At 35.1% G+C, this 25,345-nt stretch overlaps 1 protein-coding gene across 1 annotated transcript in view; it reads right to left on the reverse strand.

Moving 5' to 3' along the window:
- LOC149804759 (uncharacterized) overlaps positions 1-25,345 on the reverse strand; it is a 258,169-nt gene that overhangs the window by 124,957 nt on the left and 107,867 nt on the right. Inside the window, exons 7-13 of the mRNA XM_089944059.1 lie at positions 19,426-19,608; positions 17,781-17,941; positions 9,645-9,720; positions 7,133-7,246; positions 3,218-3,364; positions 2,662-2,728; positions 74-188 (exon numbers count right to left, since the gene is read on the reverse strand). Of these exons, the coding sequence (XP_089800185.1) occupies positions 74-188; positions 2,662-2,728; positions 3,218-3,364; positions 7,133-7,246; positions 9,645-9,720; positions 17,781-17,941; positions 19,426-19,608 (863 nt within the window). The remainder of the gene's footprint in view (positions 1-73; positions 189-2,661; positions 2,729-3,217; positions 3,365-7,132; positions 7,247-9,644; positions 9,721-17,780; positions 17,942-19,425; positions 19,609-25,345) is intronic.

The following is a 25,345-nucleotide window of genomic DNA, read 5'->3' on the forward strand; positions in this document are numbered from 1 at the left end:
TGGCTCTATAACATTCTGATCATTTCCCCTACATATAGTAACATGAATAAGCAACGTCCTATTCAAGACTGACCTAATATTCCCTTGTCTGTCACCTGAGGCTAAGTGTTGGCCATCAGGACTGGCCCGTATTGTTCTCACTCCATTCTTATCATCATAGTTAGTGTCTGTCTTATCCACCCCTCCAGCTGTAAAAGGTAGAAGTAAAATGGAAATAATCTGTCACAAAAATCTTCAAACAATATTAAAGCTAAAAGGAAGAAGTAAAATGGAAATAATTTGTCACAAAAATCTTCAAACAATATTAAAGCCTAAATTAGCAACAGAAATTTCTGTTCTTCACAACGGTTTAAAAAAAAATAAAACTCTTCTTATTACACTTTCTATGCTTGTTGTGAAAGTGATTTTGTTAGAAAACACTAAGTAAAGATGAATGCTGAAGCAGTTTTCTTTTTATAACAAAACCATAGAAGATAAACATTCAATAGTTCAACTGGCAACCAATATATCCTTTTTAAAGTAGTGCATTTAGGCATTTTTCAATACTTCTACAGATTACAGTCTTTATCACAGAGATATCTCAATGTGCTTCACTCAATACTCACATGGAATATTGGCTTTATCACAAAGGTATCTCAATGTGCTTCACTCAACACTCACATAGATTACAGTTTTATTAAAGAGGTATCTCAGTGTGCTTCACACAACACTCATACAGGCTACAGTCTTTATCACAGAGGTATCTCAATGTGCTTCACTCAATACTCATACAGATTACAGTCTTTATCACAGAGGTATCTCAATGTGCTTCACTCAACACTCACATAGATTACAGTTTTATTAAAGAGGTATCTCAACGTGCTTCACACAATACTCATACAGATTACAGTCTTTATCACAGAGATATCTCAATGTGCTTCACTCAATACTCACATGGAATATTGGCTTTATCACAAAGGTATCTCAATTTTCTTCACTCAACACTCACATAGATTACAGTTTTATTAAAGAGGTATCTCAACGTGCTTCACACAATACTCATACAGATTACAGTCTTTATCACAGAGATATCTCAATGTGCTTCACTCAATACTCACATGGAATATTGGCTTTATCACAAAGGTATCTCAATTTTCTTCACTCAACACTCACATAGATTACAGTTTTATTAAAGAGGTATCTCAATGTGCTTCACTCAACACTCATACAGATTACAGTCTTTATCACAGAGATATCTCAATGTGCTTCACTCAATACTCACATGGAATATCGGCTTTATCACAAAGGTATCTCAATTTCCTTCACTCAACACTCACATAGATTACAGTTTTATTAAAGAAGTATCTCAATGTGCTTCACTCAACACTCATACAGATTACAGTCTTTATCACAGAGGTATCTCAATGTGCTTCACTCAATACTCATACAGATTACAGTCTTAATCACAGAGGTATCTCAATGTGCTTCACTCAACACTCATACAGATTACAGTCTTTATCACAGAGGTATCTCAATGTGCTTCACTCAACACTCATACAGATTACAGTCTTTATCACAGAGGTATCTCAATGTGCTTCACTCAATACTCATACAGATTACAGTCTTAATCACAGAGGTATCTCAATGTGCTTCACTCAACACTCATACAGATTACAGTCTTAATCACAGAGGTATCTCAATGTGCTTCACTCAATACTCATACAGATTACAGTCTTTATCACAGAGGTATCTCAATGTGCTTCACTCAACACTCATACAGATTACAGTCTTTATCACAGAGGTATCTCAATGTGCTTCACTCAATACTCATACAGATTACAGTCTTAATCACAGAGGTATCTCAATGTGCTTCACTCAACACTCATACAGATTACAGTCTTTATCACAGAGGTATCTCAATGTGCTTCACTCAACACTCATACAGATTACAGTCTTTATCACAGAGGTATCTCAATGTGCTTCACTCAATACTCATACAGATTACAGTCTTAATCACAGAGGTATCTCAATGTGCTTCACTCAATACTCATACAGATTACAGTCTTTATCACAGAGGTATCTCAATGTGCTTCACTCAGTACTCATATGGATTATACTTTTAATATGTGTGTGTATGTGTGATTTGGATTTTTAATGTAGCTTTAACAATTTTTCAGTAATATCGCTACAATGTCCACAGTGTGACAGTTTATAGTGATGTCCAGCACTGGAGTATGATGCTGCATACATGTAGCATCATGTTCCACCCAGTCACATTATCCTGACACCAGGCCAACCAGTCCTAACACTAACCTTCTAATGATGAGCACCAAGCAAGGCAGCTGTTAGTACCATTCTTATTAGTCTTTGGTATGACTCAACCGGGGTTCAAACCCACGACCTCCAGCATACGAGGTAGACGCTAATACCACTAGGCCACTGGAGTGGTGATTATATTTTTAATCACAGAGGTAGGTCAACAGGGTATCACACAAGTATATTCCTGTTGATTTCTACTTTTTGGTTTAATTAAATTGTGCCAAGGTATTATTTCTTTGTACTTTCATTTCTCTGAAGAAAAATATGAGTCTATTTTCTGGTCTGTTTTTAAATGGTTTCCAAGAGAACTTATTCAACATCAATATCACAGAGAAAGGTCAATGTGCTTAACTCAATACTCACATGGGTTATAGTCTTTATCACAGAGGTAAGTCAATGTTGGATCTATGTAAATAACCTTCATTAGTTCCTGAAAGAGAAAATAATAACTACCATTATTTTACTTATCATAAAGGTACATACTAGTAACTACATTAAAATTCATCAACATAATTTATTACATGATGAACACTCTAAATACTACTGTTGCTCATGATTCTTCTACAATTACTACCACCTGTAAAAAGAAACACAACAAACACTTTGTGTAAAGTATTCTTTGGAAATATCCTGGACATTTTCTGACATGCTGCAAGCATTTATGAAAATCATTTTGTAACAGCATTTGGAGAATTGTATGCAAAGTGATTAAACTTCTAGCACAGTGTATGCAAGTCCAGAAAGTATTATGTATTATTAAAACACAGGAAGAATTCCTCTTGCTTCTTATTAATAGCATTTCATAACAACAGAAACAAAATGTTTATTATGTGTCCATGACTGAATGCTATAAACATCATGATATATATCTGGGAGTTAGCTGATGTCAAAGGGATTTAAACTGCTACCAAGTACTTACATGGCAGTAGATATTCTTTTTGTAAGTGTCTGTTTCCTGCATGTGTGGATCCAGATTCCAGATCCTGATGGTATCATCACTGGAACATGTGATGAAAGACCCTGGAGGTAGGGCAGGACTCGTGCCACTTTGCACACTGGGGTAAATCTAAAAAGGGAATGATGACAAACTGAAAAATTCATGTCCTGAGAATAGCTACTGTACTGATGTTGCAATTATTTATTCTATCTTTTCTTCTATCTTTATTTACCACATTTTAATTATCTAGTGAGATGTCAATTTTATTCCAGTAATTTTTGTCAATAACTGCTACCATTTCCCTACCTTTTCAACCTGAGCATTTACTTTTTGACATAAAACTAGGGAACAAAAGCAATTTAAGACATAATTATGCCCAGGGTTCTCAATAAATTTCAAAACTGAAGAGTCAGTTGACTCCTGACTCCAAAATATCAAGAGTCAAAACTGAAATCTTGAGTCAATTCTTTTAAACAGTCATGTGCTGATAGCTCTGATTCTTTGTTATTGGTGGAAGCAAATGATTTTTAAGATTTCTTGTCTCGTGCCAAATAATGAGAAATACTTGTATAATATTTTGTAAGAAACATACAATCTGATTTTTATGAAAGTGTTTCTCTTTCTAACTGTGTGTATATTTTGTTTATGAAACAGACAGTGGATTATTTTATACTTTATTATATTTTCAACTTCTCAACATATTCTATTATGATCTGCTCAAATTATTTTATATGTAAAAATACACGCATACAACTATGAAGGTTATATATTATTCAGATATCAGGGATGTACATCACAGAATTGTCAGTTTCCACTCATCCTTAAATTATCTAACAAATTTCAGAGATTGACTCTCCTTCTCCTCAGAGCTGACACTATCTTTCTGTTTCCTTGGAGTCTGAGGGTCAGAAAATTTATCACTGGCAGGTCATTTCCAAGACTGAGACAAAAAAGAAAATATACTTCTTTGTACCATTGAGATTTTTAAGTTCAGATGTATGCACTAAGTGTTATGTATTTAAATTTTTTCTAAATGATCCATTAATTAAAATGCTCAAGGTTTTAAATGTTTTGCCAGTCGATGTAAATTAAATACAAATAAACACAATCCCAAGCTTAAAACTGGCTTCGCCAAAAACATATATTCCTATTTTGTCCAAATGATTATAATTTAACGAGCAATCAAACAAATGCCGGTATCTTATCAGAAATGAATCCAGTGAAGTCATAAATGATTCAGAAGTTTTAAACATTCTGCCAAAAACGAGACAAATTAATTGCCAGTAAATATATTCAAGTTGGAACACACCTTGACAACCGGCTTCGCGAGTCGCCATATGCTCCAGTTCTGACTAGTTGATTATAATTTGATGTCCAAACATACCAATTCTGATATTTGATCAAGAGACAGTCCATTCATATCATAACTGTTTCCTCTGTCATAAACTTCAAACATAATCTCCAAACAATTCAAATGAATTCAGTTGCACCTATGCATTAGCTCTGCCCAGTTCATATATATCTTCTTTTGGTGCAATATTATTGGCCATCAAGGTGTAAACTGTTCTTGAGCAGATGTCCCTCAGTGCCTCCCACAGTAAATTTGCAATGGACAGTGCACTCTTAGTAAGAATCTAAGCCAGAGGCAAATCAAGGGAAATTCGGATCAATTTTCCAGCCCAAATCTATGTGCGTCAAAAAGACATACCAGTCAGAATTTCCACGCGCCTAAAATGGGTCAAATTTTAATTCCACGCATCAAAACCTGAGGATCTTCTGAAAGCTGCTCTTGTTTACATGGGACAGAAAATTCAAGTGTTTTGAATTTTCTGGCTTAGAGCAAAATTTTGCATTGGGTAAATTTCAACAGCAGCCATATTTTATGATAATTCAATTAAATATTACAATCAAAAGTTTTAACATGGAACAATTTTGTGACATACAGTACTCTCAGTTCTTTCAAGCATGAAAATTGCAGGTGATCAAGACAGATTGATTGATAGATTGATTGATTGATCTATTGATCGATTAATTGATTGACTGACTGATTGATACAGTTAAATTCAGTCACTGGTTCATTAAAAAATGGACTGCTCCAGCGGCCTAAGTGGTTCAGATGCAAGAGGATGCAATTTAGAACCCAGCCGAGTCATACCAAAGATTTTAAAAAATGGTACTAGCAGATGCTTGGTGCTCAGCATTAACAGTTTAGTGTTACGACTGGTCAGCGTGGTGTCAGGATAATGTGACTAGGTTAGACATGATGTCACATCTCCAGCATGATGCCTCTGTCCTAGACATAACTAAAAACTGCCACAACGCAAACGTTGTAGCGATGACTCAAATTGTTAAAACTACATTAAAAATCCAAAAACAAACATTAACAAATTCATACATCCCAACAAGGAATTTTAATTAAATTCAGCATTTAACAGAGTCTGCATACAATTATAAGATAATAGTTCTACTCAAGCTTACATTGACTTTCTTTTAGTCATCTAACTTCACTTGCGGTGATGTTTGTTCTTAGCATTAAGTTAAAACAGCCATTACGATGAGTAATCTTCAGGACAGTCAACTTAGGCAGTGACTCGCAGTGAGTTCTGTGTCATGCACTATTGGTTCTTCTAAATACGCAGAAACCATGTTCCAATAATATTATCCACCTTTACTGGAGGTGGTCCATAATTAAAATTACTACCTGAACTATTATGGCTGAGAACCTGGAGAATGTTCGACGTCTGTGTTAATTATTTATACGTCATTTGTACACTGATTATTCTTGGCAGCTGGCAGGTAACAAGGGTAGATAATAAAAGGGGGAATTAAAAAAGAAAATCAATTGGTAAATTCATATTTATTTGGTGGTAAAAGAGGGTGCCATGAGACCAGAGGGCAGAAAATCAACAGAACACTGTTTGCTTGCACAAGATGCACAATGATAAATTGTCCGACATAAACTGAGATGAAGATTTAAAACTCACATTTTTTTTTTAAAAACCTGACTGAATAAAAACATTATGCCAATTGTTGTTTACATTGGGGATATAAAATGTAGTTATTATTATGCTGTACAACAAAAGTTCTTTATTAGTGAACAGTGCATACTCTCAAAGTACTCCACATGCACCTCCATACACTTTCTAAGTCTGGTTATGCATTTTAAAAATGACATTTTGTATTCACATTTTGGTACCCTGTTTATGCGCTGGAAAACTTCTCTTCCAACCACCCAGGAGATTTTAGATTGTCTGCTCCTCAGCAAATCTCTGGGATTCAGCCAAATATCACTTGAATTAAATCAAGGTTCTATGAAGAATGCAGTCAAGTTTATATGCTGTACTCATTCAGGATGCCCGTCAAGATGGCAGATTTATGCATCAGTGTGCTGTCATGGATTTGACAGATACCTGTGGTATCAGTGCATGGATGGATGGATGGTTTACTACTGTTCTACAGCTTCTGGCAACAATTTGGAGGCACACGAATGTCTAGGGACAACTGCAGTCAGGCACAGGTACCTGGATGAATGAGCCTTTTACATCCAAAAATACTGCATATCGAACATTCTTAACAGCTCAACTACACTGAGCGATTTGAGCTCTTTGCTCATTTTCTCTGATCCAAACTTTATTATTTTCCCTTCATTCAGGTTCAAAGAAAGTAAATCCATGTTTCATCACCTGTGACAATTTCATTCATATATCTCTGGTTTCATCAACAGCACAATCTAATTTAAAAATCTTTGTTCAATCTTTTAATATCTGGTGAGTAGCAATTTATTTATTTCTTACATTGAAAAAATAATATGTCACTGATCGTGCGCATGATATTTATACATCTGTTTGTTACACTTGATATTTAATGAGCACCAGAGAAAGATCCTGTTTAACATACCTCTAGTCCATAGACACAGGAACTGTGATACAGGAAGGAAGAAACCTTTCCAACTTTTCTCATGTCATGTACATCCCAAACATAAAGACTGTGGTCATTGTATATACAGGTTACCTGAAAATGATACAAAAGTTCCATCTCAATTGGAATTCGTAACATATTATAACCACCTATATATTCCTCACACATTATTGCTCTGGAGAATAATAACCTATCTTTTCCAATTACACCACCCTGAATAGAAAAATATACCACATACCCATATTTCATATGCTAAATGAAATATGCATTGTTTATATTTAAGGGAAATATCACTATCAGAAATAGCCCTCCCTCACCAATCCCATCTCATATTTCATAGGCTAAATGAAACAGGCAATATTCATGAGAAAAAATATCAACTTTATAGTGAAAGAGGTGGGTTTTCTAAAACCACAGCACTATTGAAGTAAGAATGATTATTAATTCCATTCTATGCTGCAGGTCATGTACAATGCATGACCTCTTATAACATGAAGATTTAAAATCAACGAATTTCAAGACAAAGATACAAATACATCAGATCAGACTGTTTCTGTACATTACAGGCAGTCTCTGACAGGGTAGGCTGATAGGGTAGGCTGTACATGAATCACAACACCACATATACTTGTCTATAGGTGGAGTCCAACTGTAAATTGCATAAACCCAGTTCTGCCATAATGCAGCAGCAGATCGGGGTCTCGGCACCTTGTTAGGGGTAATTAGTAGAACAAACAACATAGACCATAAATTGCCAGCAGATTGTGACTGCAGTTTAGGGTCTATGCAGCTTGTCAAGAGTTTTAAGAGGAATAAACAAAGACCCTAATTTGCCAGCGCACTGAGTGACTGCAGATCGAGGTATCGAGGTGTCTGCATCTGGATTTGACTTGCTGCGACTATATACTGTAAACATGTGCTGCTCCCTTTGTTTCAAGGTAAATATTGAATATTTTTAACTGAAACATTTCAATGATCATACAGATAATAATTGGTCAGCAAATGCACAATGCTATACTGCAAAGCCAGGCTTGATGCTGAAATAATTGCCAAAAAAATACTCTTACTGTCAAGGAATTGTATAAATCCTTTTACTTATAAAATTTTATTTATTAAATATATGTACTCGGGATTTGTTTTTTGTATACAACGATACCGGAGGGTGATTTATGTATTAGAATTTATGTATTGAACTCGATTGTACATTATTTCGAAACAGTGAGTTCGGTTCATACTATGTCACACATGCAAAATGCTTTCAATAGGAAAAACCAAATACTTCCAGCGCACAGATTATGTATGATTGCATCGTCTGCATATAAATGCCGTATAAATGCCTCACGGTAAGACTAAATCTTTACATGACAATACGTCTCTTGTCAGTAAGTGGTCTATTTTTAAGGACTCGCACATCTTCATCTGTAGAGGTATGTGAGTTATTTATTAATTTCTTGTGAATAAGTTATAACTATTGTACTACCACGTTTATTTCTGTATATTTTCTATGCAGCTTCGGCCTATGTAGTATAATGCAAATATTTTCTACTCTTGTTTGTGACTTAACAAAAGATTTATATCAGCAATATAAAGTTGCATCTTACAAAACGTTTAGTACCATAAGATTCTTATCAGGCACGGAAAGGTTCACTTCTGAACCTGTTGATTGTTTTGTAACTATTGTGCTATAGCTTACCGTATATAACGTCATTGTTTTATCATATATGCCAATGTCATGCATATTACATGGTGTCAGATGTATTTTTCAGCTGATAGGAGTCACAGCTGTAAAGATGACCATAGCAGCTGTAAATCTGAACCATAGCAGCTGTAGAACTGAGCGAACAGTGTTGCTGGTCGAGTAGCAGGTGATCAGGCATTGCTGACCGATGAGTGGGCACTGATTGCTTGATTGACCAAGGAATTGAATGGTGTTCAGTGACTACCTGGAATAGTGACTGTTTGATTGATCAGTGTGACTGGTAGCCCAAGTGTGCTGGTGATTGAGTGTGTAACTCCATAAATGTAATCTTTTAGCCATGGGCTAATTTTGGAGTTTGTAATACACAGTGTTTTGGGATTGTAAAGATATTTTGTATATCTGCCCCTTTATTTTCATCCTTTTACTATTTGAGTAAAACACTTCATTTTTCACTGAGTGAACACATTTTACTATACGAGTACGAGTAAAGCACCACATTTTTTTAATATTTGAGTAAAACACATCATTCTTTTTGTCGTGTAAAATTACTGTGAATCATTCACCTTTGTCCTTGTACTGTGTAAGGTCATTTATTTGTATTTTCATTTGTTTGTTTTAAGTTCATGCTGATTATTTTAATTTGTCTAATATTTGGATCTTATACACACACACATATTAAATATAATTCTTTTATCATTCAAGACATTCATCATTTAACACTGTATTTGTATCACCATCAAAAGTGTTCTGTTATAAATCCGAAATTCAACCCGGTTATCTTGTTACACTTACATGCTTCTGTTTATCATCAAATACAACAGCCACTACATCTGGATATTTTGCATTTTCCCGCTGAGGTGGCATTTGTCTGAAAATAGATACAACACAAAATCATATACATAAACGATGCAAAAAAATGTCTTTGACGATGAATCCAATATAGTATTCTGCTACCATGGCTAACATTTGAGCTTAGTTAAAAATATTTCCATTAAATAATTGCTAACTAACACAGCATTTAAGCAATTTATCCTAATGCATATTATACCGATAAAAACATTTTGAATATCTGCTTGGTCAGAAGTTCATACTAATTTAACATGATGAATTGCTTCCATTAACTTCATCCAAATGCCAAGTTTGTCTGAAAATCTACTAAACAAGGGTCAATTAATTATAAATAAGGTGATGAGGTCGGAAAAAAATACTGAAATTTTTAACTCATATTCTGACAACATTCCTTTTCAGAACCCTTGGTGGGATTTTTTTTAAAAGGCAAAATTCCTTTCTAGATCCCAAGTTGTCATTTACAGCAAAACACCTTTTCAGATCCCTGTTTAATGTCAAAATTCCTTGTCAGATCCCTAGTTGTCATTTGTGGCAAAATCCTTTTCAGATCCCTAGCTGTCATTTGTGGCAAAATTCCTTTTCAAATACCTAGCTGTCACTTGTGGCAAAATCTTTTTCACATCCCCAGTTGTTGTCTGTGGCAAAATCCTGTGACCGATTACATTGGCTCCAACAGAATTTACATGTACCAGGGTTTATAGGACGGATATGGCTTTGCACATAACATCATGTCCAAAAAATGGAAGATCATAACAGATTTTACTTCTCTGAGGTCTTAGGGCTGTTCCATTAAAACATATATACCCCCCGGGGACGGCACTTTAAAAAAACTTCTGTAGGAGGTTGTGTTTCGAACTATTTTGATTCTGACAGTGGAAGGTTGGTTAGGAAAATCACTTCTGTTGTGGGTTGTGTTAACAAAATGAGAAATCGCTGGTGGGGTTGTCAAAAAGATAGGAAAAAACCCCGAATATATATTTAAAATCGTATCTAACCCCCTCCTAGCGGTCTAACGTGAATAAAAACATTGGGTCAGAAAATGATGCCAGTACACTCGAGTGCACGTAATTTGTACGAATTCGCGTACTTTGAAGGCAGTGATATGCGTTCAGCAAATTACGTCAACGTCGCGGATATAAAAAAAATGTGCTTTGCGTAGTATGCAATTTTTTATTGAACTTATAACTTTAAAAGTGCATTTTGTGACGTAATTCACGCTGCCGAAGCTGTCTCACATCGCTTGATGTGACATCCAGATATCTGGATACTTTGGTTCGACATAAATGGCTGTTAAACTAAATTTGATTGGTTCATTGGCCCTGGAACAAACATTTTATGGAGTTTTAGCCTTACTGTCATTGTGGAAATTTTACAAATGCGTGTTTCCAATAAGGGCCACACAGGAAACCAAAATGGTTCAGTCACAACACGGTTTGTCTTCAGACGACGTTTTCAGTTGGCAAATACTGGCTGGTGATAGCTATGATGACAATGAATTTCATGTATATCGGTCTGCCGGACATTGAGAAAATGTCACTGGAAATACCAGTGTGTGATTTTTAGCATAAAATTGATGTTCAGTGCGAGTCCAATGTATGTGTTGGATGGACAATATGCCGGTTATATTTATTCAAGATACCCATGTCTAAACAAGCAGACTATGGGAATGTTGGACTTAAAACCCTAATACAGCATTATGGAAGAGAAAAATCTGGCATAAGAGGCAGCAAAACATTGATTCAAGGAAGTGAATCTTTGGCAGAGTTCATGTTAGTGAAAACTGACAGAGGTATCAGAAGCGCTTATAATCACGCGTATTTGGATGCCAATTTTTATTTAGGTGGGCGGTAAAATTCAAAGACTTGTCAGTCCTGCTTCAGTCACCTGCATAGCGAGAAAATGTGTTGATCAGTCAGCTGTGCTGATATTTACAATGACAGAATATAGTGGTTGAAAGCCCCCCACCCACCCACCCCTGTCGTCACCGTTATAAGAGCACATCAAAAGAACATGCTGCAATAGCTAGGCGGCAAGATCAAAGGCTTTGACTGGCCGCTGGGTGGGAAAATCTACTGATATTTACAGTGCTTGAATTCAGAGGCAGAAATACCCAGAGATGTACATGTGGTCATTTGTAACAGTACATCAAATAAACAACTTTAGCTTTCATTATTGTGTTAATTTCCGAGTGTAATGGAATAAGCAGTGCACGTGACCTCGGAATCGTGACATGTTGAGACTTAGCCTTGAATGAGTATTCTGGGGTTCAACGGCAAACTGATGAAGATTGTAATGAGATTCAGGAGAGTGCTAAAGTTGCTAGAACTGATAGTTTGGAAGGGACAGTAGCCAAGTGTAAGAATGTGTGTGATGCCTAGCTTTGTGCTTTGAATAAGACCTTCCTTGGATCGAAAAAATTCAGACTCACTCTGATGGATAAGCAAGAGCTATGTCAGTGTTATAAAGAATGTAGAAATTAAACTCTATGGCAACCAATAGTTCTTATAATTTGCATAGTTTTCTGAGAGGGGACTGCAACTTTTCCTGGTGGGACTCATTTTTACCAAAATGGGAGCCATGGACTCTTAGTTTTAAAATCCTAACGAGACCTCTGGTTCAGAACTTTTCTTTTTGGAACAGAGATAACCAAGAGAGAATACCCATGGGGCCATACATGTGAGATGTTGAAAATTGCACAACCATAAAGAACAGTAACTTGTTCAAGCTAGTTATGCATATGTGTTTCAGACCAGGCAATGAAAGGAGTTAACAGCACAGAATAATATTCGTACACAGAGGAGGAGGATCATATTAGATTCAGAAACAATTAACAGATTAATGCTCATAGGGAACATCAGAGAATCCCCATACAACATAATTAAGTGCGTGTAGATCTCTAGTTGGCAGAACCACTATGGCAACAAAAGAATAAAAAGACAAACTTTTATATCTAGCAGATGTATGACCAAATGATGTACATGTACATGCTCTCTATGTGCAAAAATTAAATGACATTAAGCATAAGAGACTGACTGATCTGTGTAAACTCAAAGCAAGATGGATAAAATTTGTTCTGTTTGTGTTCGGTTCTTCCTATGTATATTTTGATCATGGTGGTATTTTCTGCAGAACTTTTGGCACTTAGTTCCAAGCCATCATTTGGTATCTGTATTGCAAAATGGATAACTAAAAATGTCTATTATCTAGTACAATACATTTCTAAGCAGCATCATTAACTGATGATGAAATTGATGAAAAAATACTTGATGTCATTCTGATATATGGATTCTTTACTACACTACAAATCTGTTCATCCTGATTCCTTTTTTTTACCATCTCTTTTAGTCTTACTGGTACCAGTGCTTTTAATAAAACTAACTTCTATTTTCTTGCTATCTAAATATTTGTAGTGATGTGTTATTGTCAAAAGGTATGATGTGCATAGTGCTGTAAAATCTAAAAACTATTAATTAGCAGAGGACTAAAGTAAAAAGTGGACAGAAATTATTGCCATATTACAGTGTTGTTAGAAACAACAGAATAGTTGTACAAGATGTATTTTGCATAAAGTTGTAGAACTAGCGCTAGTATTGTCACCACATATTCTACTTAAATAATTATATCATTATTTCTGTATATTCCTATCAGTATTTTCCCAGTTGTAGTAATTTTCTGATTTGATGTTCATTTCTTGCACAATTTTTACACATCAAGAATTCTCACCGTATCATTAAAAAACAATGTAATCTGCAACAAATTGAGTTGTTTGAGAACAAATTAAATTTTTTAACCCAAAAATCACTGAAGCTATGAGTTCTTGCATTAAAGTCTCACATTAAATAACATTTGAAGTAGCCACGATAGTAGTTTAGGATGCAACTGTACCAATTTCACCTTTGGTATATCCAAATCTTGAATGTGATGGAGGAACGTGGCTCCAAAATAAACACATCAATTTCTGAACCTGTTCACTGACTATGAATCAAGTATCCGAGTCCAACTGAATTGTTATAAATTTTTTAATTATTTTGACAACATCATAATTAGCTGTCAAATATGGAGTAAGCCTATGGTCTTTATGCCATCCCAACCAAGACCCCACCATAACCACGTGACCATGCCCGATGACATCAACGTAACAATCGCTATACAACTAGAGATGACATCTCTTCGAGAATTTTGATTTCAGTAGAGCCGTAACAGAGTGGAACAGTAAGAAAGAGTGACAGATATTTAAGTCTTAGGGAGATATTTAACAATGGCTATTCCCACCGCCACCACTTCCTCACTGGAGATCACACACACACACAAAACTTCCTGAAATCCTGGCAGCATCCCTGCTGGGGAGATAACTTTGACTATTCGATTTTATTGGTTTCTAGTTATCCCATGGTATTTCTGTTACTTGAACATTATCTTACAGTGTGTCCATTCAGCATGGTCGAAAAAGGCTTACAACAATCGAGAGTTATTAAAGGACTCACATTACTACAGATGTGAAAGAACGAGAACCATACTATAAATCAGTGAAGATAAAATAGAGTATATATGGGTTTGACTGTCCCTGATTGGTTGATAATGAAAGTAAGATTTTAGTAAAAACAATCTTTTGAGAGCTTGTCCTACTTGTAACTGAAAAAAGTGAGGGACATTACTGAAATCAGCAGCTGACTCTTTGGTGCAGTATTGAAAGCACACATTTCAAATTTGTAAAGATCCAGAAAATGGTGCGGCTGTTATGATTTTCTTTTCACAAAAGCTGTCATCATAGATGTGTCTATACTGATATAAACTGGATCACGAGCACTCAAAATTTTAAGTTACTGAATTTTAATATCATGGTGTTTGCACAAATTTACTGTGGGAACTGAATTAGTTCGGTGAGTCCTGAACTCTTGAGTTTTGTGCAGAAATATGGAATCCAAGCAGAATACATCCAGAAATGTAGAGGTTTTCAATCCTGGATTTAGTCTCCCCATTGTGTTTCACACTGATATGCATATTCACAGAACACTTGTATAGTAGTAGGAAAATTAAGTGAGAAATTTAGATACATATCATAAACAAGACAAACAGTATGTCGGGGGACAAGATCATAAGAACAGGCTGGAATGGAGAAGTATAATAAAAACAATAATGAGTAGAAGCGTGCCTCTTTTTTATGTGTGCAACATTATTTTCTTAGCTTCAGTAAGAAATTTCATCAAAAGGAAGACAATAAAGGGTTTACAGTTAACTAAACCAATATGAATTTAGCTACTTAAAAGCTGTATCAAATCGATTTTAACCTTCTGGTCTGTTTCTGTCCATTCTGGTGATTTTTCCACTGAATCAGTATAGTTAGAAAAAATATTTGGCAAATTTAAAAATCTTTTGGCAGATTATGATTATACCCTACTTCTGCCTGAGAGATGTGAATAATTGTATTTCTTGGTTTGCTGATTGTGGTTGTTGCTCAGTTCAAATGCATCATTGAAAAACATTGATGCATTCTCATACTTTGTTACAAATATTTATTACAGATGCATATCTCCAGATATTGGTGAATATAGTTGAATATGTTATAACAGTTCAAGTTGGAAAAATTAACATTGATAAGAGAAATTTTAGTGAGCTAAAATGTAAACTTTTTGGCAGTGTGTGATGCAGGATTGCTCAAGACTTTTCCATCTCATATGCTCACCATGAAAAAATCCATTTGCACCAACTGATGATGACTTTTAGGTAACTGTCAGAAAGGCATAATTGACGATATTCTAAGGTCTACAAAAATTACTTGAGTCAAAAGTTATAAACTCGTACAGCTGTGGCAAAAATGATTGACTAATACCTTTGCTGCTGTTACCACAGTTGATTAGTGTGGTTTGATTTGGTTTTTTTTTGGTATTTTTTAACAATATATTAGGTGGAGGAAGAACCCTGAAAGACCACCAACCAAAATTGGTTGATCTGTGACACAAACTCACTCTGTGAGATGTGCAAGTGATGTAAAAGCAAGCACCTTAGTACACTTGGGCACATGGAGCCTCTGTTGATTTGACGTTTATCTCCAACAGCTGAAGTCATTTTGACATGAGATCTTGGGGGTTTCATTATGGCCTTTACACCATTTTCAGATGAAGAGAATCTATGTATGGCAGCCAGTTTTACTGCTGAAGAAAATCCAAGTCCTTTTGAGATACCAAACACCACTTATGTAGAACCACTGATCTTCCACAAATAACTGGCAACATTCTCATTTACACATTGGAGGCAAGTAATCACATGACAGGCATCTTGTACCATTGCCATGGAAGCCCCTCAGATCTGTATCACAAGACAAGCATTGTATACCACTCTGCCATGAAAGCCCCTCAGGCCATATGTGTAAGTCTCATATGAAAGACTAGAAGTGGGAGATAGAACCTGTGACAACTGGACTGAAAGTGCAGAATGTTACTGCTTGGCCATCAGTGATGATGATGATGCTGTTCACAATACAGATAACTGCAATGACATTGATTTTATGAGTGCTCTGGGAAAAATGATTCCTTGACTTTCATCCGTTTTTTTAAAATCTAACTTATGATATAAAAATGTTTGACTTGCAACATTTTTTTTTATAACTTTATATTAGTCTTGCAACAAGGCGTAAAAATAAGACATTGGGAACTGAAAAAGATGTTCTTACAAGAAATGATAGTGTAAAAGTAGACAAATGATGCAACATCACTTCCACAGGCATCATTGTTTTTCTTCTTCTGACAAATCATATAAGTTTACCTAAACATTTATTGAAAAAAATAATAACAAGGAATCATAGAATCTGACCACACATTTAAAGCAATACAAGATTTAACTAGTATTCTAATCAAAAGCAGCATGCCTGAGAACAAAGAAAAAGAGCAAGACATTGTGATCTCTTTAGTAAACACAGAGTTTAGTAAGGATACAAATTCATGGTTTCTGTATTAGAATAGAAATATCTATTATAAAATCTGTATTCATGGAGGTTAAATTAGTAGGTATTATGGGACGGATCAATGACATCTACAAATAATAAGCCACCATGAAAATTTGTGATTTCACAGTATCAGAGACATACTTGGCTGACAGATAAACAAACAAAAGGACAAAAGACCGATTATAATGAATGAATACAAATAAAAATATGCAGTAGATTATATGATCTATAAGAATTCAGTAGATTACCTCCAGCCAGCTGTCATTTAAATCGCTTCTGTCCCCAACCCAATATTAAAATCGCTTCTACCGCCCACTAACCCATAGCCAGAAATTATGTTAAAAAAATATACTTCTGTTGGGGGAAGTGTTTCTTGATTAAAACACATCTGACGGTGGATCATAATTTTTTTAAATTGCTTCTGTTGTGGGTTGGTTGAATTTGAAAGTGCCTTGCCCCCGGGGGGTATATGTTTTACTGGAACTGCCCTTACTGGACTGATATGGCTTTGCACATAGCACAATGTCAAAAAGCTGGAAGGTCATTACATATTTTACATGTAAAAGGCCTTTCATGAATCATATGAAGTCTGTAACACTATTGCAACAGATGGTCATCAACATAGGAACTGAAACTGGTGGTTATAAAAAAAAATGCAAAATTGATTCAATGTAGTGAAGTGTTTAATACTTAATAACATGTCAAATTAGAAGGATCCAGTACTATTTTCATCTATTAAAGAAAAGGAAAACAAATGACCTTGATATATCATTGGCAATTACCTCTCTTGTCCGCACTCAGTTTATGTTATTCTGCCATCCAGGGAACAATCTAAATTAACAGGCATTGTAATTTTTGAAAATCTATATATTTGTTTTTGACGAAATGAAAAGAGCTGTATATACTCACTTATATGACAAGTAAAACTGCAAAAAGCACAGACCCAGATCTGCTGTTGCATAATGCACTGGAAGATCTGAGTGTTAAGTCTGCTACTAGTAATCAGTAGAACAAACAACAGAGACCCTGATCAGCAGGCACATTATGATATGGCAGATCAGGATCTATCTTGTTCACACTTGGACTTAACTTATAAGTGAGTGTATATAGTAGCTTAATATTAAAGTGAACCTTACCTTGGGTTTGTTGCTGATGCTACATCTACACCTAGATAATGTGGTCTAGGTAGAGTACAGACAAAATGTAGAGTTGCTGCATCAAAAACCCGCACAACACCATTGGCACAACCGACAAATATATAGTATTCTCCAGCAGATATACAGTTTGCGACATTTGTCTGAAATGAAGAAATAAAAGCAAATGAGTCCCTCGAAGGAACTAATATTCTAGTGTCTGAAAAGAACTTCCAGGAATTCATGATGGGACCCTTTCTTTTTTTCATCTGGTGAGTGCTGAAACCATCTCTGATATTCTCAAGTTATCAAATTTTCAAATTAACTGTGGCTGTAGCCATAGTGGTTTTAAGACTCACACCAGGGCAAACTGGACATTATTAGAAGACATTTGGGGGGAACCCCAAGCCAATAATCAAAACCCATTGATGACAATAGTCTCATTACATTCATCGTGGTAGCCATTTAGGACCAATTAGTTATCATAGGAAGTCTTTTGGCGAAAATCCTTATGTTGATATGAAAACTTCTTGAGTAGTGATAACAAGATTTTCAATACGGACACAATGGTTGCCATATCTGCTATCAGATTGGTGTCATTTTTATTCAGGACCAACTAGGCGCAATAAGAAAGTTGACTTTTATTACATTTTTAAATCTCTACATAAAGCCATTCTAAAAGTTCCAAAGCAGAAAAAAATTCTGAAGCAACTGAATGGCAAAGTTTCAAGCCAGCTGAGGTGAGTACTGGGGTTTAAAATGCTTCAATTACAAGGTCCCAGACTTGTAAAAACTGCTTTTTTACTCTTTCATTTAAGGACTCGAGAAAAAGAAAAAAGCCATTAAGATTTCCCAGAGCTAGCTACTCCAATACTGACCTATTATTATAGATACTGTGAAGGCTACTTTAGACCTTTGATATCAATACACACAGATGATGACCTCTCAATCAAGTAAAATCTTTTTACGTCTTATCCATCACACTGAAAACTTCAGTGTTAAAAGGTAAAGTCTGTGTTTGCACCAAATCTTATTGCTAGTTAAACTAAGTCATGTTTATATCAGCGATTGTCAAAATCAAAAATAGTATAAAATCTGAAAACTGTAACTCCTGAAAAGAATGTCATGGAATCCTAGAAATCAAATCAATTCAAGGTGTTGTCAATATAAAGGTGTATGCTGAATTTAGATGGAATAAAAAGATCTTAGTAAAGTGATACCTACTGAAAGCCAAGTTAGGGGCCGTAATTCCTCTACAGTATCATGCAGAAAGCAAGAATTAAACTCATCAGTATAAAACTGCATGCCAGATCTGGTTCAAGCCCAACAATCCTTGATAAAGGTTAGCTGCAGAAATGTGAAGTTAGGGGGACAGGCAGTAAGGGAATATAACTTCTCCAAATAATGACAGACTAGGATGGAAATCAACTTCTTTTGAGCTCTCATCAATATAAAACTGCATATCTATTGGTTAAAATTCCCAGTTAAGTTATCTTGTTGACAGACAGCAGGATGAGTTGATGGATGGACATGTATCTGATTAACTTAGGGCTCTGCCAACTTTGTCAAATGGTGTCCTGATAAACTTTTCAGGTCACTTCTTAAGCTAACTGGAAACAGATTTCGCTCTATGTGTACATTTACTTACCCTGAGTTCCACCCACTTGTCTAATAATCTTTTCTCATTAAATTCACACAGCAGTCCTGACTGTGTAATGCAGTAAACAGATTTGGACATAAGCCCCTTGCCCATAGTCACATCACTGAAATAATTGTTCTTCTGATCTCCCAGTATGCCATTTCGTCCATTCAATGGGACCGTCTCATTAATCTATAATAAATAATTGAACATTTTCCAAAAACATCAATGTTAAAATAATAAAATTACCTGCTATGGTGCAGCAATATCAGAAATATAAAATATTTAATTTCAGTAAGGCAAAAAGCATAAATGAAAATCTGCATTTTCTATTTTGAAGCAGAGGTGATAGGCCGTTTTCTTCTACCTGTTTGTGTATTACACACCACTTAAGTCATATAATCTTACTTTGTTTTATATCTTTAAAAATGACCAATCATATTCCTAGGTTTTTGTTATGAGGTAATAAAAGTTCATATACCTAGTTTGATCAAAGTATGTTCAGAAATAAAAGCTTCTTGAGTTGTAACAAGTCAGCCAGTCAGATGATGATATGGGTCACTGATATGGTCAAACGATGCTCAAAGTCAAACACATCTGAGACCTTGATGTTACAAGCTTTTAATAAAGCCTGATCAAGATCTCGAGATAAAAAATCTCCCTAACAATGAGAAACTCTGATAATCATAGTCTAGAATGTCTAATCAATTTGTAATTCTTACTAATAATCAGATGCCAGAATGCCTAATTAATGTCTAACTCTTACTAATAATCAGATGCCAGAATGCCTAATCAATGTGAAATTCTTATTAATAAACAATGCCAGAATGCCTAATTAATGTGTAATTCTTACTAATAATCAGATGCCAGAATGCCAAATTAATATGTAAGTCTTATTAATAATTAATCAGATGCCAGAATGCTTAATTAATGTGTATCTTGTACTAATAATCAAATCAGTAAGAAAACTTGATAATGTGAGCATATACACAAACTCTGATCAAAAATATGATCAGAAAAACATCTTCTAGAAATGTAATAAGTTCAATGAATCAGATGGAAGACCACCTCATTAATATGTATCACTAAACCTGTCCACAGATCTTGATGATACATGACTATATAATCAGTTTAATCAAATTCTGTATAAAACAAGTATTTGAAAAAGCCTGTCCTCCAGTATCACTGAGTCTTGATGTCACTGATCATCAAACTCATAAGATATCATCAAGGAATCTTTGGTGGTAACAAACTCATTTAATCATTTGGCAGATCACCTCATTAATATACATATATCTCACTCATTATCAGATATTCTAAAATATTAATGACATAAGCCAACATGCCAAGTTTTATCAGAATCTGATACAACACAATTGCCCCTGGGGTGGTAACATGCTCAGCCCATCAGATGCAAGATCACTGTACTAAGCTTTGGCATTTACACGCAGAATGGTAACAAGCACAGACGATCAAATGCAAGATCACTTCATTAATGAGCTGATGTTGCCTGTAATTAAACCCATTCAAAATTTTAATGATGTATGCCTATATACCCTGTGTAACTAAAACCTGTTAAAAATCTGTTAGAAAAGAAATCATATAGTGTGGTAACAACCACAACCAATCAGATGTCAAATAAACTCAGCCATTCAGATGCCAGATCACCTAATCAATACGTTTATAAATTAAATCCTCAAGATGGGCAAGAAACTCATCCAATCAGATGTCAGATCATCTAATCAATAGGTGCATGTCTAACGTCTAATCAATCTAATCATAGAACTTTAAGACATAAGCTTACATCTCACAAGTGACATTAGATCAGAAATATGTTTTTTGAGCAGAAGCAATAACACCTCATTAACGTGTGGATGTCCCCTCCAACTGAACCCATTCAAAATCTTGATAATACAAGTCTACACCCAAATGTGGTTAAAATCATTTTAGAAGTAATGCCTCTTGGAGTGGTAACTAGCTATGCCAATCAGATGCCAGCTCACCTAATTAATATTCGTCACCCAATTAATATGCATGTGTCTACTTCATAATCAAACATGTCATTGATTTTTAAGATACAAATGTCACAGAATAACATTTGGACATTTTAATTATTCCCCTAATGAACCCCATACACATAAATCTTGGATACAACTAATTATTTCATGTGGTTTTAACATGATAATTTTGTATTAATTTGTATATGTATAATCAATAGACATTAGTTGCAGTTATTAGTTATCCAGATTAGAGGATGACTATAAGCAGAGACTGTCTTTTCTTCAAATAAGCCAAACAGTCAAAAACAAGTGCACACATGCCAGGGAAAACTTTCATTTTGTGCATTTGCCATTCAGACATGTTGCAGTGCAGGTCTGCTTTTGTAATGTGATGAAACCAGTTTAGTTGTCGTATCTGTATTGAAGGAACATTGTTATTATATTTCTCCTGGCTAGAAATAATGTTTAAGTCATAGAGGATACTTTCTTTCCCTACACTGATACAGGATATCCATCTTAATGTGTGGCAAGTCCACAAACAAAAATATTTAATTTTTTATATCACAAGATGAAATATATCCAATATTTATGATGCAATACAATTTCTTTTTATTAGGTATATATCAGATTTGCTTTTGAATCGATGCCTAGAAGATTGACTCACTCTTCAACAAAATACCCTTTTCATGAACTGACCTCACTTCAATGGGCTGATCATAAAAATGTCAGTGACTTAAAAGAGCAGTAAGACTGGTTGGATCTAATCTGTCACAGTAAACTACCTACTGGACATATTTGATCACATTTAACCACAAAGCAAGTCTGATTCAGCAATGCATCAAAGTGGATTAGAGATAACAGAAGCATGAATGGCATTGAGTCAAATTTCTTCTGCAAATTATTTTCTATGTCTGAAATGTAATGCAGTTTCTATTTATTTATTCAAGTTTAAAAAGTGCTTGTTTTTGTTCCTGCAGTATACACAATCAAGCATTCTTTGGCATGAGGGAAAATCTTATATTTTCATGTGAAAATATAAGATTTCCCATCGTGCCATGCAATGCTTGATAAGTTATATTTTTCACATGCGAAAATGTACCAATGAAAAAATATGAAATTATTTCACCAACAACGTTCTATACTTCACACTTAAGTGTATAATAAAATAATTTTATTGTAAATATGATCAAAGAATATTTCAAGAATATAAATCTTTTTTAATATATCTCAACACTGATCTCTACTGATTCTCATGTATAATTCACATATTAAATACTTTCAAGATGAACACGTATTTAAATAACATCTCAACCTGTAATGTCATTGCTTATATTTTGCAATTCATGTTTAATTTTCTCTTTAAATAATTAATTATATATTCTTCTGTCTAAAAATATGTACTATGTATTTTCCATGCAGTAATGTTGTAATGAAGATGTTAAAGTTGTACCGATTTCACTTTTTGTCAATTAAGCCGATACCGCATATAGCCGATTATTAAAATTGCTGATACAGATTATGAGACTGATTTTTTCGTTATTATTTGTTTTATAACAATGACTGGTTCAGAAACATAAACATATTAGTGTAATGCAAGCAGGTATTTTGCCATAGGAGTTATAACAAGGATGTTTATGCGGAAAGTGAATTTGATCTTCTGTACAAAAACAAACAGAAACTGGATAAGAAGTACTTTGCTATTTATAGAAAACAACATTCACACAAACATAAAACTTGAAATTTTTTAAAATAAACACTGATAAAACTTATGGTTTGCCAATTCAAGATATAAATGAATGAAAATATATTAAACAAGTATTTTAACTTACGTTCAACGATGCAGGTCACCATTACTAGATTTCAATAAATGACTGAAAAATGTTAATAACGATAGCCCAATAATAATTAAAATTAATATTACGCATACTTTAAGACTAAATTTAGACATCACTGTACACTGGTTGAAGCTAATACTAAAAGCCTAGCTGAGGTCGGTTGTATTTAAGCAACAGTAACATTTCTCCCTTCTTGCCAAGTAACGATCCACGATGATCCGAAAAAAATCTGGCCTGCACCACTAAATAACTGCTCGCTCGAACGCTTGAAGCTGGTGCAGACAAATAATTTGGCCAAGATGGAAAACTGAAACCTGTGAGTATTCCACCAGCCGTATATGTCTTCTTCTCGCGGCAATAGAGGGCTGGCCAGATACAATTCAAGCATCGCGTCAACGGCGTCATCCATGTGGGTTGTTTCGTTGTCGGTATGGACTGATTCGTCACAGGCCACAAAAAAAAAAATAAAACAAATCCCAGAGATGCAACGTTGATGGTCCAGTAGTGTTTGTTTCAGTTTCAGTTTTTCTTCTGTTTGGTTGGGGGTTCCTCCTGCTTGTCAGCTGACACAACTATGATGCATTCTGTTCTAAGCCATTCTTTGGATGTGGTTACAAGTAATTCTTCGCTGAATAGGCGATGTTTGAATCATGGATCCAAGATGGTGACCAAGACAAGCTTCTTGTTGCTGGCAATGTCAGCAAAGTGTGTGTTTAGTGACATCAACAAATCGCAGCGCATTGCCTGAATACCTTGACTTGCTTCAACCTCTCAAGCCAGCAACATTTGGAGCATTTTCAGCATAGGTAGAATGACGGATACTGATGTTCGGCTATCACTTACTTCCTTGGAAATGTCTGTGAATGGGCCTAACATGTCCACAATTTTGTTAATCAAGACCCACTGTTGGCCTGTTAGGCTAGGCAGGTTATAGAGAGTAGCGTAAGCCCCCAAGACTTGTTTTTGTTCATATAACGAAACCAACATATTGTATGTAGAATTCCAGTGTGTCTGAACATCTTGGATGAGTTTCTTACGGGCAATGCCAAATTTTTCCTGCTGCTCTTTGAGCTGCTGTTGTGCCAGGATGGAGTGCCGGAACTAGCTGACTATGGATCACAAGATCACCAAAATATCTTTGACAGCTTGTTGCAACAGAATGCCATCACTGACAACAAGCTGTTCTACTGCCAATTACTTACTATGATTCAAACAAGCAGTTTAAATGCAGTCCTACTGCCAATTACTTACTATGATTCAAACAAGGAGTTTAAATGCAGTCCTACTGCCAATTACTTACTATGATTCAAACAAGGAGCTTAAATGCAGTCCTACTGCCAATTACTTACTATGATTCAAACAAGCAGTTTAAATGCAGTCCTACTGCCAATTACTTACTATGATTCAAACAAGCAGTTTAAATGCAGTCCTACTGCCAATTACTTACTATGATTCAAACAAGGAGTTTAAATGCAGTCCTACTGCCAATTACTTACTATGATTCAAACAAGCAGTTTAAATGCAGTCCTACTGCCAATTACTTACTATGATTCAACAAGCAGTTTAAATGCAGTCCTACTGCCAATTACTTACTATGATTCAAACAAGCAGTTTAAATGCAGTCCTACTGCCAATTACTTACTATGATTCAAACAAGCAGTTTAAATGCAGTCCTACTGCCAATTACTTACTATGATTCAACAAGCAGTTTAAATGCAGTCCTACTGCCAATTACTTACTATGATTCAAACAAGCAGTTTAAATGCAGTCCTACTGCCAATTACTTACTATGATTCAACAAGCAGTTTAAATGCAGTCCTACTGCCAATTACTTACTATGATTCAAACAAGCAGTTTAAATGCAGTCCTACTGCCAATTACTTACTATGATTCAAACAAGCAGTTTAAATGCAGTCCTACTGCCAATTACTTACTATGATTCAACAAGCAGTTTAAATGCAGTCCTACTGCCAATTACTTACTATGATTCAACAAGCAGTTTAAATGCAGTCCTACTGCCAATTACTTACTATGATTCAAACAAGCAGTTTAAATGCAGTCCTACTGCCAATTACTTACTATGATTCAAACAAG

Source organism: Sinohyriopsis cumingii, chromosome 2 (genome assembly GCF_028554795.1).
Source record: "Sinohyriopsis cumingii isolate HCF-2022 chromosome 2, ASM2855479v2, whole genome shotgun sequence".
Taxonomy (NCBI): Eukaryota; Metazoa; Mollusca; class Bivalvia; order Unionida; family Unionidae; genus Sinohyriopsis; species Sinohyriopsis cumingii.